This window comes from Malaclemys terrapin, chromosome 20 (genome assembly GCF_027887155.1).
Source record: "Malaclemys terrapin pileata isolate rMalTer1 chromosome 20, rMalTer1.hap1, whole genome shotgun sequence".
Taxonomy (NCBI): domain Eukaryota; kingdom Metazoa; phylum Chordata; order Testudines; family Emydidae; genus Malaclemys; species Malaclemys terrapin.
In genome coordinates, this window is record NC_071524.1 from 17,711,609 (window position 1) to 17,726,270 (window position 14,662).

General features: G+C 55.2%; 1 protein-coding gene across 2 annotated transcripts in view; it reads left to right on the top strand.

The window, feature by feature from the left end:
• LOC128826421 (cytochrome P450 2G1-like) overlaps positions 1 to 14,662 on the top strand; it is a 29,987-nt gene that overhangs the window by 9,222 nt on the left and 6,103 nt on the right. The window contains exons 1-8 of one of the 2 annotated variants that reach the window (XM_054009681.1): positions 4,761 to 5,807; positions 7,696 to 7,858; positions 8,344 to 8,493; positions 9,346 to 9,506; positions 9,798 to 9,974; positions 10,229 to 10,370; positions 10,975 to 11,162; positions 11,404 to 11,545. In XM_054009681.1, coding sequence (XP_053865656.1) covers positions 5,535 to 5,807; positions 7,696 to 7,858; positions 8,344 to 8,493; positions 9,346 to 9,506; positions 9,798 to 9,974; positions 10,229 to 10,370; positions 10,975 to 11,162; positions 11,404 to 11,545 — 1,396 coding nt within the window. In that variant the 5' untranslated portion in view covers positions 4,761 to 5,534. Of the gene's footprint in view, positions 1 to 4,760; positions 5,808 to 7,695; positions 7,859 to 8,343; positions 8,494 to 9,345; positions 9,507 to 9,797; positions 9,975 to 10,228; positions 10,371 to 10,974; positions 11,163 to 11,403; positions 11,546 to 14,662 lie in introns of those variants that run through there. The other variant, XM_054009682.1, reaches the window with a different exon arrangement.

Below are 14,662 nucleotides of genomic sequence, written 5' to 3' on the forward strand. Positions count from 1 at the left end.
CTCTGCCACAGAGTCCTTGTGAGACCTTGGGCAAGCACCTGCCTCTCTATGCCTCAGTTTCCCCATTTGTGAAGGCCCTGATCTCGGCCAGGGTCTGGGCGGCGCCCGGCCCGACGGGGCCTTGATCCCAGTCGGGGCCTCAAGATGCGGTCATAACACCTGTAATACTAACCGTACGAAACCAGGCATCCTCATCGCCAGCTGTGCGTTAAGGCACACGACTGACATCTGTCCGCGTGGTTCTTTCTCTCTCTGCTTCTCCCGCAGGGAGCACCGTGTGTGCGGGGGGTGGGGGCTGTGCATTGTACACAAGCTCAGGGGATTGCGTCTGTTTCATTCTGACTCGTGGGACCCTTCTGCCAGGTGGAGCCGGCAGCCAAGGCTGGGGTCAGTCCTGAGGGTTTGCTCTTAACAACAGCCCTGACCCCGTCACCTGGGAAAACCTCCCGCTCTCCCTAGGCTGCTCTAGGAGGCAGGACTTCCCCACTCGCGAGCACGGAGTCTGTGTGCAGCAAAGAAAGGGGAAAGGAAGGACTGTCCCTTTAACACACCACCCCACTTCCCTGCACCCCAGTCAGCCAGTTAGCGAAGATGCAGAGTTCAGAGGTGTGTTCCTGGGGGATCGAACAATGCAACTGGCTCTCAGCCCCCGCTGGCCACCGCCGCTCGCGGGACAGCCCGTTCTCATGTCCCGCCACTTAACCCAGCCCTCGGGGAACCCCCCATGTAGCCAGTGAGGTGACCCCCCATCCCAAGCAGGGCCTGCTGCATTCAGCCCCGGTGCTCTTTCCTCGTACAATGGGGGTCACCGGTCCTTCCCCCCGGCCTTCAAACCCTCCGTGATCTGTCACCCCGAACCGGCCAGCAAAATGTTCAAGTACATTTTGTTCATGTGCCAGCAATGCCCCTCTGCCATGTCCATTGGCCAAACCGGACAGTCCCTACGTAAAGGAGTAAATGGACACAAATCAGACATGGGGAATGGTACCATACAAAGCCAGTAGGAGAACACTTCACTCTCCCTGGACATTCGATAACAGATTTAAAAGTAGCCAGACTTGAACAAAAAAACTTCAGAAACAGACTTCGAAGAGAAACTGCAGAACTAACATTCATTTGCAAATTTAACACCATTAATTGGCGCTTGAACAGGGACTGGGAGTGGCCTGTCCTGGAATTGACACCTCCTCCTCTATTATTGGGAGTGGACCACATCCACCCTGATGGAATTGGCCCTGTCACCACTGGGTCTCCACTTGCTCTGCATGGGTCAGTGTCTCGTGCCCGCGTCTGGATCGCTCACTCCACGCAGCTGAAGAACCAGTCGGAACAGGGCTGCACTCGTCGATGGCTATTCCTCGTTAGCAGTGCGGCAGTGTCTGCGGAGCTCGGCTGAGACCGGGCACAGGACAGCCAGGGAGGGGGAAGGGACACAGTCCCTGCACGCCCGAATGAACTCCCGCAGGAAAGCGAGAACAGACAGAAACCCCCCAGCTCTGACCTCCCCGGCCTCGTCCTCCCAGGAAATCTGCCCGACACCTTCACGAGACGCGCCCGGGAGCGTCGGATCAGCACTGCGCTCGGCCCCAAAGATCCGAGCCTGAAGAGACGCACTGGACTGACGGTTCTCTGCCGCGCTCCGTAACCCACCAACCCCGCTTCGGCCTGAGTCATCTTGTGCAAAGAGAAGAACAGGAGGACTTGTGGCACCTTAGAGACTAACACATTTATTAGAGCATAAGCTTTCGCGGGCTACAGCCCACTTCTTCGGAAAGCTTGTGCTCTAATAAATGTGTTAGTCTCTAAGGTGCCACAAGTACTCCTGTTCTTCTTTTTGCGGATACAGACTAACACGGCTGCTACTCTGAAACTTGTGCAAAGAGTTTGCTCTGGGTCTATCGTGTAGGCCTTGCTGGAGCCCTGGGCATAACCACAGGCTGGGAACCAGAGCAGGGCTTGGCAGAAGAGCAATGCAGTCCAGGAAGCCGAGGATACCCGCTGGGTGCAAAAAAACCCAGATCTCTCCAGTAGCTCTGTACACAGATTCCTAGGCGATTGCACCAGAACTGCCCGACCCCTCCTGAGATAAGGAGCCATTGACAGGATAATAGAGGACGGTGTTTTGTTCCAACAGCAGGTGGGAGGAGAAAGGCGGTAACCAGGAATGCCTGGAGCGTGTTTGTATCAGTGCAGGAAAGGAGAAGTCCTAGGAGGGGCATCTCTGTAGGGGACGGGGCCCTGGTGTCCGACGGAGCCTTTGCCACTGTCCCGGGCAGACGTGTGACCCATCAGACAGGCGCTAGGACGGTGCTTTCCTGACAATAAACCTGGCCGAGCACCTTGGCCACCGACCCGAGCCCGGGCTCCGTCCCCACAGAAAGCCTGGAGGGCTGCTGGCCTGGTGATTGCCCCGCCCGCGCGGGCGCTCCGAGAACAGCAGCACGCAGGAGCTGGCACAACCCGGCAGCGTGGACCTGGCACTGGGACGCGCCGAGCACCGTCCCCGGGCCTGGCGAAGAGCTCCACGGAGCCCGTGATTCTCACAGCAGATGGGGACCGTGCAAGGGGGACTGGGGCAGTGTCACAGCACACGCCGGTGCACACTCGCCTTGCACGCCCACCGCTCGCCCCGGTGCAAACAGACGGGGGAGCGGTTGTACGGCTACTGTGCACACAACCTTGCAGTGACCTGGGGGGGGGAGGGGAGCCATTGCTGGTGTCCCTGGGGGGGTAGATCAGGTTCTACCACTTCGCGGCTTCTCCTCTCCTCAGTGGGGGCTGGGGCTTGGCTCAGCCGCTGGCTGTGAGCTCCTCTCCGCGGGGCAAGGACAGAGTCTACAGCGGGTCCTTGGCTCTGGAAATTGGGGGAATGACACAGCAGAAAAAATGCAAACAGCTGCCCTCATCCATCGCACACAGCTGGGACCGAACCCAGGAGTCCTGGCTCCCAGCCCCCCTGCTCTAACCCCCTACACCCTACTCCCCTCCCCGAGCCAGGGATAGAACCCAGGAGTCCTGGCTCCCAGCCCCCCTGCTCTAACCCCCTACACCCCACTCCCCTCCCCGAGCCAGGGATAGAACCCAGGAGTCCTGGCTCCCAGCCCCCTGCTCTAACCACTAGCCCCTGTCGTAGAATAGGAGGGAGATCCGGCTGGGGCTGTCCACAGCATCACTGCTTGTAAAGCCCTGGTGTAATATGCTGCTTTACACGCCCATTGGCTGCATCGCTGGCCTACCAAGTCCTGCACCAGCCTCCGTTTCCACACGGATTTCAGCCGCAGGGCGGGAGCCTGGCAGGGGTCGGGGGGGAGGGGGCAGAGGCTCACACAGTGGCAGGCGTGAGCGAGGGCTGTGAAGGAACAGAGCTCAGGAGCAGACCGGGTTGGACAGACATGCACAGCGCCTGGCACGGCTTTGCCCCCAAAGGATCCCGCCTGGGATCAATGGGGCCAGATCCCAGCTGGTGTGAATGGGCCGTGGCTCCATTGGAGTCAGTGGGGCCAGATCCCAGCTGGTCCGAATGGGCCGTGGTTCCCATTGGGGTCTATGGGGCCAGATCCCAGCTGGTGTGAATGAGGGTCACTTTACAACGGAGCTCCACCAACTGACCCTAATACGCTGCCCTGCTCCAGACCAGACTGGTGCTGCTGCATTTCTAGGGCGTGTGCCGGCTTCACACGGAACAGACCTCATTGAAATCGAATTGAGCATAATGCAGCGCTGGAGTTGCACGCTCCTTATGTGTCAGCCAAGTTCATTCCTGGTCTTTAATCACCTAGTAACCGATGGACTTAATGTGCAATCCGCTTGTTGATAAGAGGGAGGTTCATGGTGAATCGACTAGCAAAACAAAACAGAATAAAGAAAAACAGAGAGGGGGGAAAAGCAATACAGATTGCCATGATCCTGAGGTTACAAGGATGAATGAGCAGAATTTTGGGGCCAGATCCCAGCTGGTGTGAATGGGCCGTAGCTCCACTGGGGTCAATGGGGCCAGATCCCAGCTGGTGTGAATGGGCCGTAGCTCCACTGGGGTCAATGGGGCCAGATCCCAGCTCTTGGCCCATGAGCTAGACAGGGACAATTATACTGTTTCTTTTTGGTTCATGTTCCCGTTTGCTTTTTGAGTGACTAGAACGCAGGGACAGACAGGAGCCGGCTGGTGCCAGTGTTAACCTCGAACAAGATCTACGTGAACAGAGACTGCTACACTCACTGTCTTCTTCCAGTTCTCCCGCCGTACCAGTCCCCATTGCAAACTCTCGCCGCTCGAACACAGCGCTGCTAGCCATGGCCAAAGAATAGCCCTGATTCCCATTCACCTCCTTCCTTCGTAGCTCCTGAAAGGAGGAGGTTGGGTCATTAAGCCTTTCTGGCTCAGTGTCTCGGGGAGTCTATGGGCAGGGAGGGATGGAGGGGTGTCTGTGGGGATAGATGGAGATATAAAGGGGATGTGGGGCTAGATAGTGAACAACCGTCAATGGATAGATAGATGTGCTACAAATATGATTGACAGGTAAGGTAGGCGAGGTGATATCTGTTATTGGACCGGCTTCTGCTGGTGGGCGGGACGAGCTCTGGAGCCGTGACCCGAGCGTGTGAGCTCAGTGCAAGGCGGGACGCTGATGTCCCGTCGCCCCCGAACGGGTCCCTTTCCCTCTCGCCAGCGGCACGGGGAGGGAACTCCGGACGGTGTTAGAACAGAAGTTTCAGTCGCTACCTGCCATTCCCAGGCTCTAACCCCGCCCCGGCCCCGCCGTGTATATTTAATCGAAGGTTTCGAGGTTTTGCCCGGGGTGCGGGCCCTGGTACTAATCTAGCTGAGATCTCCGGATAGCAACCCCGCTTCTTGTTACTGGACAGTGCCTGAGTCTAAATGAACCCCCCGGCTGGCCACGTTCCTCTCCCCGATTGTCCACGCTGCCCCGGCGAGCGACCCGCGGATACCCCGTGTCCGGGAAGGGAGCAGCTTCATCCCGCTCACACTAACGAATCCTGAGAGATTTCAGCGGCTTTTGTCCCAGTTCTGCCAGCTTTTGGCCCTGGCCACAGCAACCCGTGACTGCCCCTCATGCTGCACTTTTACCCTGGGCGTCCCACTTGGCACCGGCCTTGCTGTGCTCAGCTTTCCCCGGCCGTTATCGGACAGTTCTGTGTACCCGGCGGAGTTGGACTTTTGTGAGTTTGCAGCGAGCGGAGGACGGGGCACAGCTCATCCTGCTCGCTGGCCTGAGCGAACGCCCTGGCATACTTCAGACCCCCCCAGCTCCGAGCGCCGGCCCCTGCACCCTCCTTGCCTCGCCTCGCTTTCCAGGGGGGCGGAACAAGAGATGCCAAGTTCAAAGCAGGCGTCGTTTGCCGACTGGAAGGAAGAAGCCGCTGGTGGGTTATGGTGAAGCATGCATCGGCTGGGGAGATCTGTCCACGCACACCTCCCCGGCACCAGAGGCTTTCACAATGTTGACAAACAAGAAGATAATTAGTGGGCATGTGACTGATGGATTAGAGAAGTGTTTGCCCGGGGCCGTTATGCAATGCAGGAGGCAGGGCCAAACCCGACTTGGAGTAAATATATACGAGGGCAGTCCAGGCTGGCTAACCGCACTGGGGAAGTGACTCCACACACCATGGAGCTGGCTGGAGCCATCACCATCTTCCTGGGCATCTACGTGTCCTGCCTCCTCGTCATCTCCGCCTGGAGAAAGCAGTCGCGTTACAGGAACCTGCCCCCCGGGCCCACTCCCCTCCCGCTGATCGGGAACTTCCTGCAGATGAAGGTGGGAGAAACCCTAAAATCACTGGAGAAGGTGAGTCACCGAAAGCCGCTGCAAGCGACCGGCGGCGACTGACCGGAGAATGGGTCAGGAGCCAGCTCTTGGAGAGGCCGTTTCATTTGAAAGTCTGTCTGTCTATCCCTATATATCCCTGTCTACCCCCCATCTCTCTGTCTACCCATCCCCAGACACCCCATCTCTGCGTCTACCCATCCCCAGACACCCCATCTCTGCATCTACCCACCCCCACATCCCCAGACACCCCATCTCTCTGTCTACCCATCCCCAGACACCCCATCTCTGCGTCTACCCATCCCCAGACACCCCATCTCTGCAGTCTACCCACCCCCACATCCCCAGACACCCCATCTCTGCGTCTACCCACCCCCACATCCCCAGACACCCCATCTCTCTGTCTACCCATCCCCAGACACCCCATCTCTGCAGTCTACCCACCCCCACATCCCCAGACACCCCATCTCTGCATCTACACATCCCCAGACACCCCATCTCTGCATCTACCCATCCCCACATCCCCAGACACCCCATCTCTGCGTCTACCCATCCCCAGACACCCCATCTCTCTGTTTACCCATCCCCAGACACCCCATCTCTGCAGTCTACCCACCCCCACATCCCCAGACACCCCATCTCTCTGTCTACCCATCCCCAGACACCCCATCTCTGCGTCTACCCATCCCCACATCCCTAGGCACCCCATCTCTCTGTCTACCCATCCCCAGACACCCCATCTCTGCAGTCTACCCACCCCCACATCCCCAGACACCCCATCTCTGCATCTACACATCCCCAGACACCCCATCTCTGTGTCTACCCATCCCCAGACACCCTGCCATCTAACTCTGTCCATCCCCATGTCTATCTATCTATCTAATCCCATACACCCCGTCTGTCTGTCTGTCTATCTATGTAGCTATCCCCAGGCTCACCCCTCTAGCTAGTTAACTAGCCAATCACTCCCCTAGCCCTCTCTCTGTCTAGTTACATACCAGCCACCATAGATACCAGGCGCTCTCTCTGTGTCTTTCTAGCTAAATCCCCACAGCTATGCCTGTCTCTGTCTGTCTCCTGGCTGTGAATACACTCTGTATTCAGATCAGTTGTATCTCGGCCCCACATGCTCGTCTCCACGACTCCATTTCTCAAAGAGCACCTGTCCGGGGATGACTGTAGATCTCTGCTGATCAGTTGCCGTGTTACCCGCTCGACAACTCAGTTTGTGTTTCTGAGGCTTCAGCAGCCACGAAATCAATCACACAGCCGGTGCCGATGGACGTCTCCTTTCACTGCTAAGAATAGCACTGTCTGTGTTTGTACAGCACCTGGCGCGGTGGGATCCTGGTCCAGGAGACGGGGTCTTAGGTGTCACTGCAATACAGATCATAAAGGATAATCACGGGGTGGGGAATAAAAAGATTTTCGTGGCAAGATTTTCCAACAGGAAGTTGAGTTTTCAACCACATATAATTGTTTGTGGAAAAGTTGGCTTTGTGTGAACATTGCCGAGGGGGTGGGGGAGGGTCAGGAAAACAAATAATTTCAGCTGAAAATTAAAAATGTTTTGGTTTCCAGAAGGTTTTGGCCCAAAATATATACATTTTTTTAGTTTGTCAATTTTAAGCCAAGAATTTTTCCATTTTTGGCAGTTTTCAGGGCAAACTTTTTTCAGGTTTCAGCCAAAAAAAAAATCCCTTTTGAAGCCAAAAATGTTTCTGTTTTCAGCCTAAATTGTTTCTGGTTTTGGCAGGATATTTTTTGGGGGGTGGAGGTGGGGGTGGGGTGGAATTTTTGGTTGCCCAAACCAAAAAAGGTTGTTTTTCATTTTTTTGACAAAAAGTCGCCATTTTCCTTGGAACCGGTTCCCATTTCCTACCCCCCTCTGATCACCTTTCCCGTACAGCTGAGTGAGAAGTACGGCCCGGTGTTCACCGTCTATTTCGGGTCCAAGCCCATCGTGGTGCTGTGCGGGCATGAGGCAGTGAAGGAAGCGCTGGTGGACCAGGCCGAGGAGTTTAGCGGGAGAGCCCACATGCCGACTGTTGAGAAGAACTTTCACGGCTTTGGTGAGGAGCAGGCGAGGTGCCATAAACCTCCCCAGACTTAAAGGGCCAGATCCCTGGCTGGTCCAAATCCAGACAGTGGAATGATGCCAGCTCCAGATCTGGCCCACTTCCAGCGTTTGCTGAGGTGATCCCAAGCTGACAGGCTGTAGGACTGCTCGGGGGATCAGGAGAACAAAGACCCCCCAAGCTAAAGCGTTCCCGCTCCCCGAGTGTGTAGCTTTGCATGTTTCACGGGGGTGGGGGAGGAGGCGGTGCCCTTTTAAACACGCATGGTCCAATCACGCCATTGTGTGTCCAGATTCACTGCAAGCTTTGCACCAACCAGCCAATGCAACCCCCCCCCAGCCCGATTGAACCCCCCAGAAGAGCAGGGTTGGTGCATTTTGCGCCACTGGACCAGAGCTGGGACCTTCCCTGAGCCACAGCCCCTCGCTTCTTTCAACGGCCGTTCTCCTTCCTGGGCTGAAACCCTTCGTCTCCCCCAGGGGTGGTTTTTGCCAACGGGGAGCGGTGGCGGCAGCTGCGCCGGTTCTCCCTCACCGTCCTGCGGAACTTCGGCATGGGGAAGAAAAGCATCGAGGAGCGGATCCAGGAGGAGGCCCAGTTCCTGCTGGAATCCTTTCGAAATACAAAAGGTGACTCAGCGGAGAGGCGCTCCCCCTACCCCCCCGGGGATCGGCTCCAGCCCGGGCACCACCCAAGTCCCGCTCGAGCGCTGGTGTGAGGATTTACCCGGTGGCGGGGCTGCTGGCTGCCTCTCCGTGCAGGGATGAACGTCGCCCGCTTTGAGTTTCCTCCATGCGCAGAGGGATGTTAAAAAAACCAACCACAGGGCATGTTTAGTCTTGAGAAAAGACGACAGAGGGGTGTGGGGGAGGCGGGGACCCAAGAACAGTCTTCAAATCTGTTCAGGGCTGTTACAAAGAGGACGGGGATCAGCTGCTCTCCGTGTCCACTGAAGGTCGGAGAAGACGTCATGGGCTTAATCTGCAGCCAGGGAGATCTAGGTTAGATATTGGGGAAAACTTTCTCACTCGCAGGGGAGCGAAGGAGGTTGTGGGATCCCCGCCACGCAGGTTTTTAAGAACAGGTGGGACAACCCCCTGTCAGGGCTGGGCTAGGGTTAGTCGGCGCGGGGGGCGGGACTCGATCGCTCACCCCACGGCATCGTAGCAATGTCGGGCTGGAACGACTCGGGCAGACAGATCTGGATTGAAAGGTTGTGTAGCATAGCATACAGAACAGGACACCTCTGTACCTCCCCTGGCGTCTCTGTGTGGAGTCACAGATTCCAAGGGGAGGCGGAACCGCTCCAAAGATCTAGTCTGACCTCGGGCACAACACCGGCCCGAGAAGTCCCCGGAACGATTCCTGTTTGAACTGTTATGAAGCATCCGAGTCTGCTCCTAAACTCCCTGCATGTTGGCGGCTCCTCTTCCCCCAATGACCGCACGACCCCTCTTCCCTTCTCTCCCCCCCTACGCCAGCGGAACCTTTTGACCCGACCTTCTTCCTGAGCCGGGCCGTCTCCAACGTCATCTGCTCCATCGTCTTTGGCGACCGCTTCGACTACGAAGACAAAGAGTTCCTGTCCTTGCTGCAGATGATGAACGAAAGCTTTAGAGAGATCAGCACCCCGTGGTCACAGGTATGTCCTGCTCGAAAGGAAACGGTCGGTATTTTCACTGCATGTGGGTTACTGCAGATAACTGTGTTCTGCGCCACCAGAGCAAATGCAGAGTGATTCTATAGACTTCAGTGAAGGGACTCCACATTCACACCGGCGTGACTCCACATTCACACCGGCGTGACTCCAGATTCACACCGGCCTGACTCCAGATTCACACCGGCCTGACTCCAGATTCACACCGGCCTGACTGACAGTCTGGCTCCGGGGATGCACCAAAAGCCGTTCTCTGTGTGTCCCTTCTCTTTCCAGTTCTACGACATGTATGCGGATTTTCTCAAATACTTCCCCGGCCCTCACATGAAAATCTACTACATACTGGAAGACATGAGGAAATTTATTGAGAGGAGAGTGAAGCAGAACCAAGCAACGCTGGATGCCAATTCCCCCCGGGATTTTATTGACTGCTTCCTGATCCAAATGGAAAAGGTATGGGGGCTCTGGGAGCTGAGTGAATGGCTCGGATGATCTTCGAGCAAACACAGCACTAGGGGCCCCATGAGTCATGCAATTTTCACCCATAACAAATACCAGGATCCCCCCCGCACCCCAAAATAGCATCAAAGTGATTTTGCAGAGTTCAGACAGGAATCGTTTTGCAAATCTGTACTTTTAAGACCAGCTCTCCCATGGCTGTGGAAATCCCCATGCTGAGATTTCAGCGTATGTTGATTTTCCCCAAGGAAAAGCAAAACCCTTCGAGCGAATTTAACACCAAGAACTTGGAGCTGACCACGCTCAACTTGTTCTTCGCCGGCACGGAGACCGTCAGCTCCACCCTGCGATACGGGTTCCTGCTCCTGATGAAACACCCAGAGGTCCTAGGTAACTAAGGAAAGTTCATAAACATTCACTGAATTCCACAGGTCAAAACCAGGGTGAAATTTGCAAAAGGCCCATGCACCGTATTTAGGGTATGTCTCCACTGAGCACTAAGCCCAGATCTGTGGGACTTTGGCTTGTGGGCTTGGCGTTTCCAAGCCCGTCTTTGAGCATCTGCCTGGGTTTGCTTGACCCAGGTCTCCCAGCACTGCTAACCTGTCCATACTGCACCACGGAGACCTCCTGACACGGGCTGCGTCCGCACTGCACAATGACAGGGCTTGGACCTGAGTTACAGAGGGCCTGGGGCTCTGACCCAGCCCCCCAGCAGGGTCCAAGGACCCAAGTCCTGAGTGTTCGCTGACCCGAGTCAGATTGATTTGCAGATGGAGATCAGTATCATTATGGGGAAACTGAGGCACGGGGCCTGAGGTCGGCGGCAGAGCCGAAAAGAGAATCTGGGTCTTCCGTGTCCAGTCCGGTGCTCTGCCCTCTAGGCGCTGGGAGTGAATTTCACCCTAGCCAACAGGTCCCCGCTCTCCCCACTCCTGAGCGGCTCCCGGGATCCGCCGGGCCGGGGGGTAAGCTCTGTGGGTGTCGCTGGCAGGGAAGATGCACGAGGAGATCGACCGGGTGATCGGCCAGAGCCGCGTCCCGGCCATCGAGGACCGGAGCCAGATGCCCTACACCGACGCCGTCATCCATGAGATCCAGCGAGTCAGCGACCTGATCCCCATGGACGTGCCCCACATTGTGACCCGGGACACCCAGTTCAGAGGCTACACCATCCCCCAGGTGAGGGGTGAGCGGGTGGGGGCGCATGGGGAGTCCGGGTCCGATTCTCAATGGGTATAAATGGGCTCCATCTGGGGATCTGGGCCCATTGGCAGTTACCCGAGACCTGCCGCTGAGTGGCTCTGTTCCCGCGTGATCCCAGTGTGCGGGGCAGAGAGGTGGGCATGCCTGGGGGGGGAGGGGAGGAGAACGGCACCCACCCAGCTCGTCTCGTTCTGACCGCCTGGCGCTCTGCTCCCAGGGCACCGAGATCTACCCCATGCTCAGCACCGTCCTGCGCGACCCCAGCAAGTTCAAAACCCCCGAAAGCTTCAACCCCGGGAACTTCCTGGAGGAGACGGGGCGGTTCCGGAAAAACGACGCCTTCGTGCCCTTTTCCTCAGGTGAGTTGCCTAATCCGGACTCCTCGGTCTGTCGGTCTGTCCGTCCGTCCCCAGACGCTCAGCAGCGCCCCTAATCCGGACTCCTCGGTCTGTCGGTCTGTCCGTCCGTCCCCAGACGCTCAGCAGCGCCCCTAATCCGGACTCCTCGGTCTGTCGGTCTGTCCGTCCGTCCCCAGACGCTCGGCAGCGCCCCTAATCCGAACTCCTCGGTCTGTCGGTCTGTCCGTCCGTCCCCAGACGCTCGGCAGCGCCTCTAATCCGGACTCCTCGGTCTGTCGGTCTGTCCGTCCGTCCCCAGACGCTCGGCAGCGCCCCTAATCCGAACTCCTCGGTCTGTCGGTCTGTCCGTCCGTCCCCAGACGCTCGGCAGCGCCCCTAATCCGAACTCCTCGGTCTGTCGGTCTGTCCGTCCGTCCCCAGACGCTCGGCAGCGCCCCTAATCCGGACTCCTCGGTCTGTCGGTCTGTCCGTCCGTCCCCAGACGCTCGGCAGCGCCCCTAATCCGGACTCCTCGGTCTGTCGGTCTGTCCGTCCGTCCCCAGACGCTCGGCAGCGCCCCTAATCCGGACTCCTCGGTCTGTCGGTCTGTCCGTCCGTCCCCAGACGCTCGGCAGCGCCCCTAATCCGGACTCCTCGGTCTGTCGGTCTGTCCGTCCGTCCCCAGACGCTCGGCAGTGCCCCTAATCCGGACTCCTCGGTCTGTCCGTCTGTCCCCAGACGCACCGCAAAGCACCCCTAATCCATACTGCTCTATCCCCACACACCCCCTCTATCTATCTATCCCCACACAGTGACGATGCGGTTCTGGCGGAACCCAACTGAGAGCGTCAACTCAGGACAAATTGCTCAAACAGGGCAGTTACAGCCCAAGGCTGGGGTTTTTCCACCTCTCAGGCAAACCAAACCAGCTAGACAAAGAGGACTTCGGTCTCACCCCACTGGCTAACCACAAGTCACACAAACAATTCCCTTAGACACTCCAGTTTCCCAGTATTACCACCAGTGCCACTCGTTATGGGGACAAATGGTTATGAAAACCAATACCCCAGTAAAAGAAAAAGGTTCTCCTGATCCCAAAGGACCAAGCCCCAGACCCAGGTCAATATACAAATCAGATCTTACCCACAAATCACGCTACTGCCAATCCTTTAGAATCTAAAATCTAAAGGTTTATTCATAAAAGGAAAAAGATAGAGATGAGAGTTAGAATTGGTTAAATGGAATCAATGACATACAGTAATGGCAAAGTTCTTGGTTCAGGCTTGCAGCAGCGATGGAATAAACTGCAGGTTCAAATCAAGTCTCTGGAACATCCCCCGCTGGGATGGGTCCTCAGTCCTTTGTTCAGAGCTTCAGTTTGTAGCAAAGTTCCTCCAGAGATAAGAAGCAGGATTGAAGACAAGATGGAGATGAGGCATCAGCCTTATATAGTCTTTTCCAGGTGTAAGAACACCTCTTTGTTCTTACTGTGGAAAATTACAGCAAAATGGAGTCTGGAGTCCCATGGGCCAGTCCCTGCATTCTTTGCTGAGTCTGAAGGCATATTTGCCTTCTCTCAATGGGTCCATTGTATAGCTGATGGTCCTTAATGGGCCATCAAGCAGGCTAGGCCGAGCTAACACCAGTTTGTCTGGGATGTCACCCAGCAGCATAGCATAAATTTGCCATACAGACAGTATAGAGCCAATATTCATAACTTCAACTACAAAATTGGTACACACATATAGACAGCATAATCATAACCAGTAAACCATAACCTTGTCTTAGACACCCCATTTGACCCCCTTTATACAAGATTTGGTGCCACTACAGGACCTTGGTTGCAACAATGATCTATATGGTCCCAGATTATATCAATAACGTCACACCCCCAACGCAAAACTGATGCAGGAAGGGATGACACAAACATCACTGACTGCATCCCAAGAGCTCCCCATCCTTGGGTTTATCTCACTATGGCTAGTATCGGGGGTAGGCACTATGGCTTAGCTGGCTAAAGAACAACCAAAATGGTTTATCAAAATTGTGTTCAACAACATGATTGAACCTCTTTACAAACTCAAGGTAAAACTTGGTTAGAACAATAGTGGATTGGATCTGCTCTTGCAGCATGGTTCCTGTATGTCTCATGTGACCTTACCAAGAGCTAAAGAAAACAGCTACTTTATCCATACAAGCTCGGGCAAATGTTTGAAACCCCATTAACATCGAATAAATGCAGATATTAATGTTCTTCATAGTACAGGAATCTTGGCATTTAGCCGTGAAAGCAATATGGTAGTGTGCCTTAGTTTCCCTTCTCATACAGCACATTAGGTCTGGAATGTCTTTTCTCCTGTGAAAAGTTCCAATGCTGTTTACAGGCATCAACTGTGAAACATCAGTATAACAAGGCTTTTTAACATAAAGTGTGTACTCATGTATTCCTTTTAACATGTTCAAGGGATTTTCCAACGGATTAGGAACATTGTACATTCGTATAGTTCTTGGTAATAGCAACACATTAGTTACAAAATCACCATTAGCATTAACAACAAATCCATTGCAAGTGTCCATCTACAATCATGGTTGTCATGCCACACCTTTGGCTCAATACCATTGGAGTTTGGGCATTTTAGGGTTAACCTGTGGCTTCCCTTTGCAAAATTCAGTTTTCTCTTTCCTCCTTGTCCTGCAGGATCACACCCTGATTTTTCTTGCTTACCAGAATTCACTGGCTGATGGGGTGGGCTCTCTGTGCTAACAGCTATTAGCAAGTCCTTCCCCTCCCAGCCAGACAAGTAATTTGCATTACCACAGACAGAAGCCAGTCCACCAGTTTTCATATCCTTAACTGCTATCATTTCCAAGGCTGGACTCTGTCTTAAAGAGATACCACACAAATCCAAAGAGTCTGAGGGTGAGAGTTTGCTTGCTCTCCCCTGCATCCTCCAGCATTTAGCCATAAAACTGTTCTGCGCTGACACACCAGTAACCAAATCTGTCCTCAGACCCTGAAGCACAGACTGCTCACTCACAGAATTAGAATGGAGACATTCCTGTTCCAACACCATTGTCTTCCCAACAAGCTGGCCAAACACAGCCACTTGGTTATAGGGTTGCTCAACTTTCTTAACA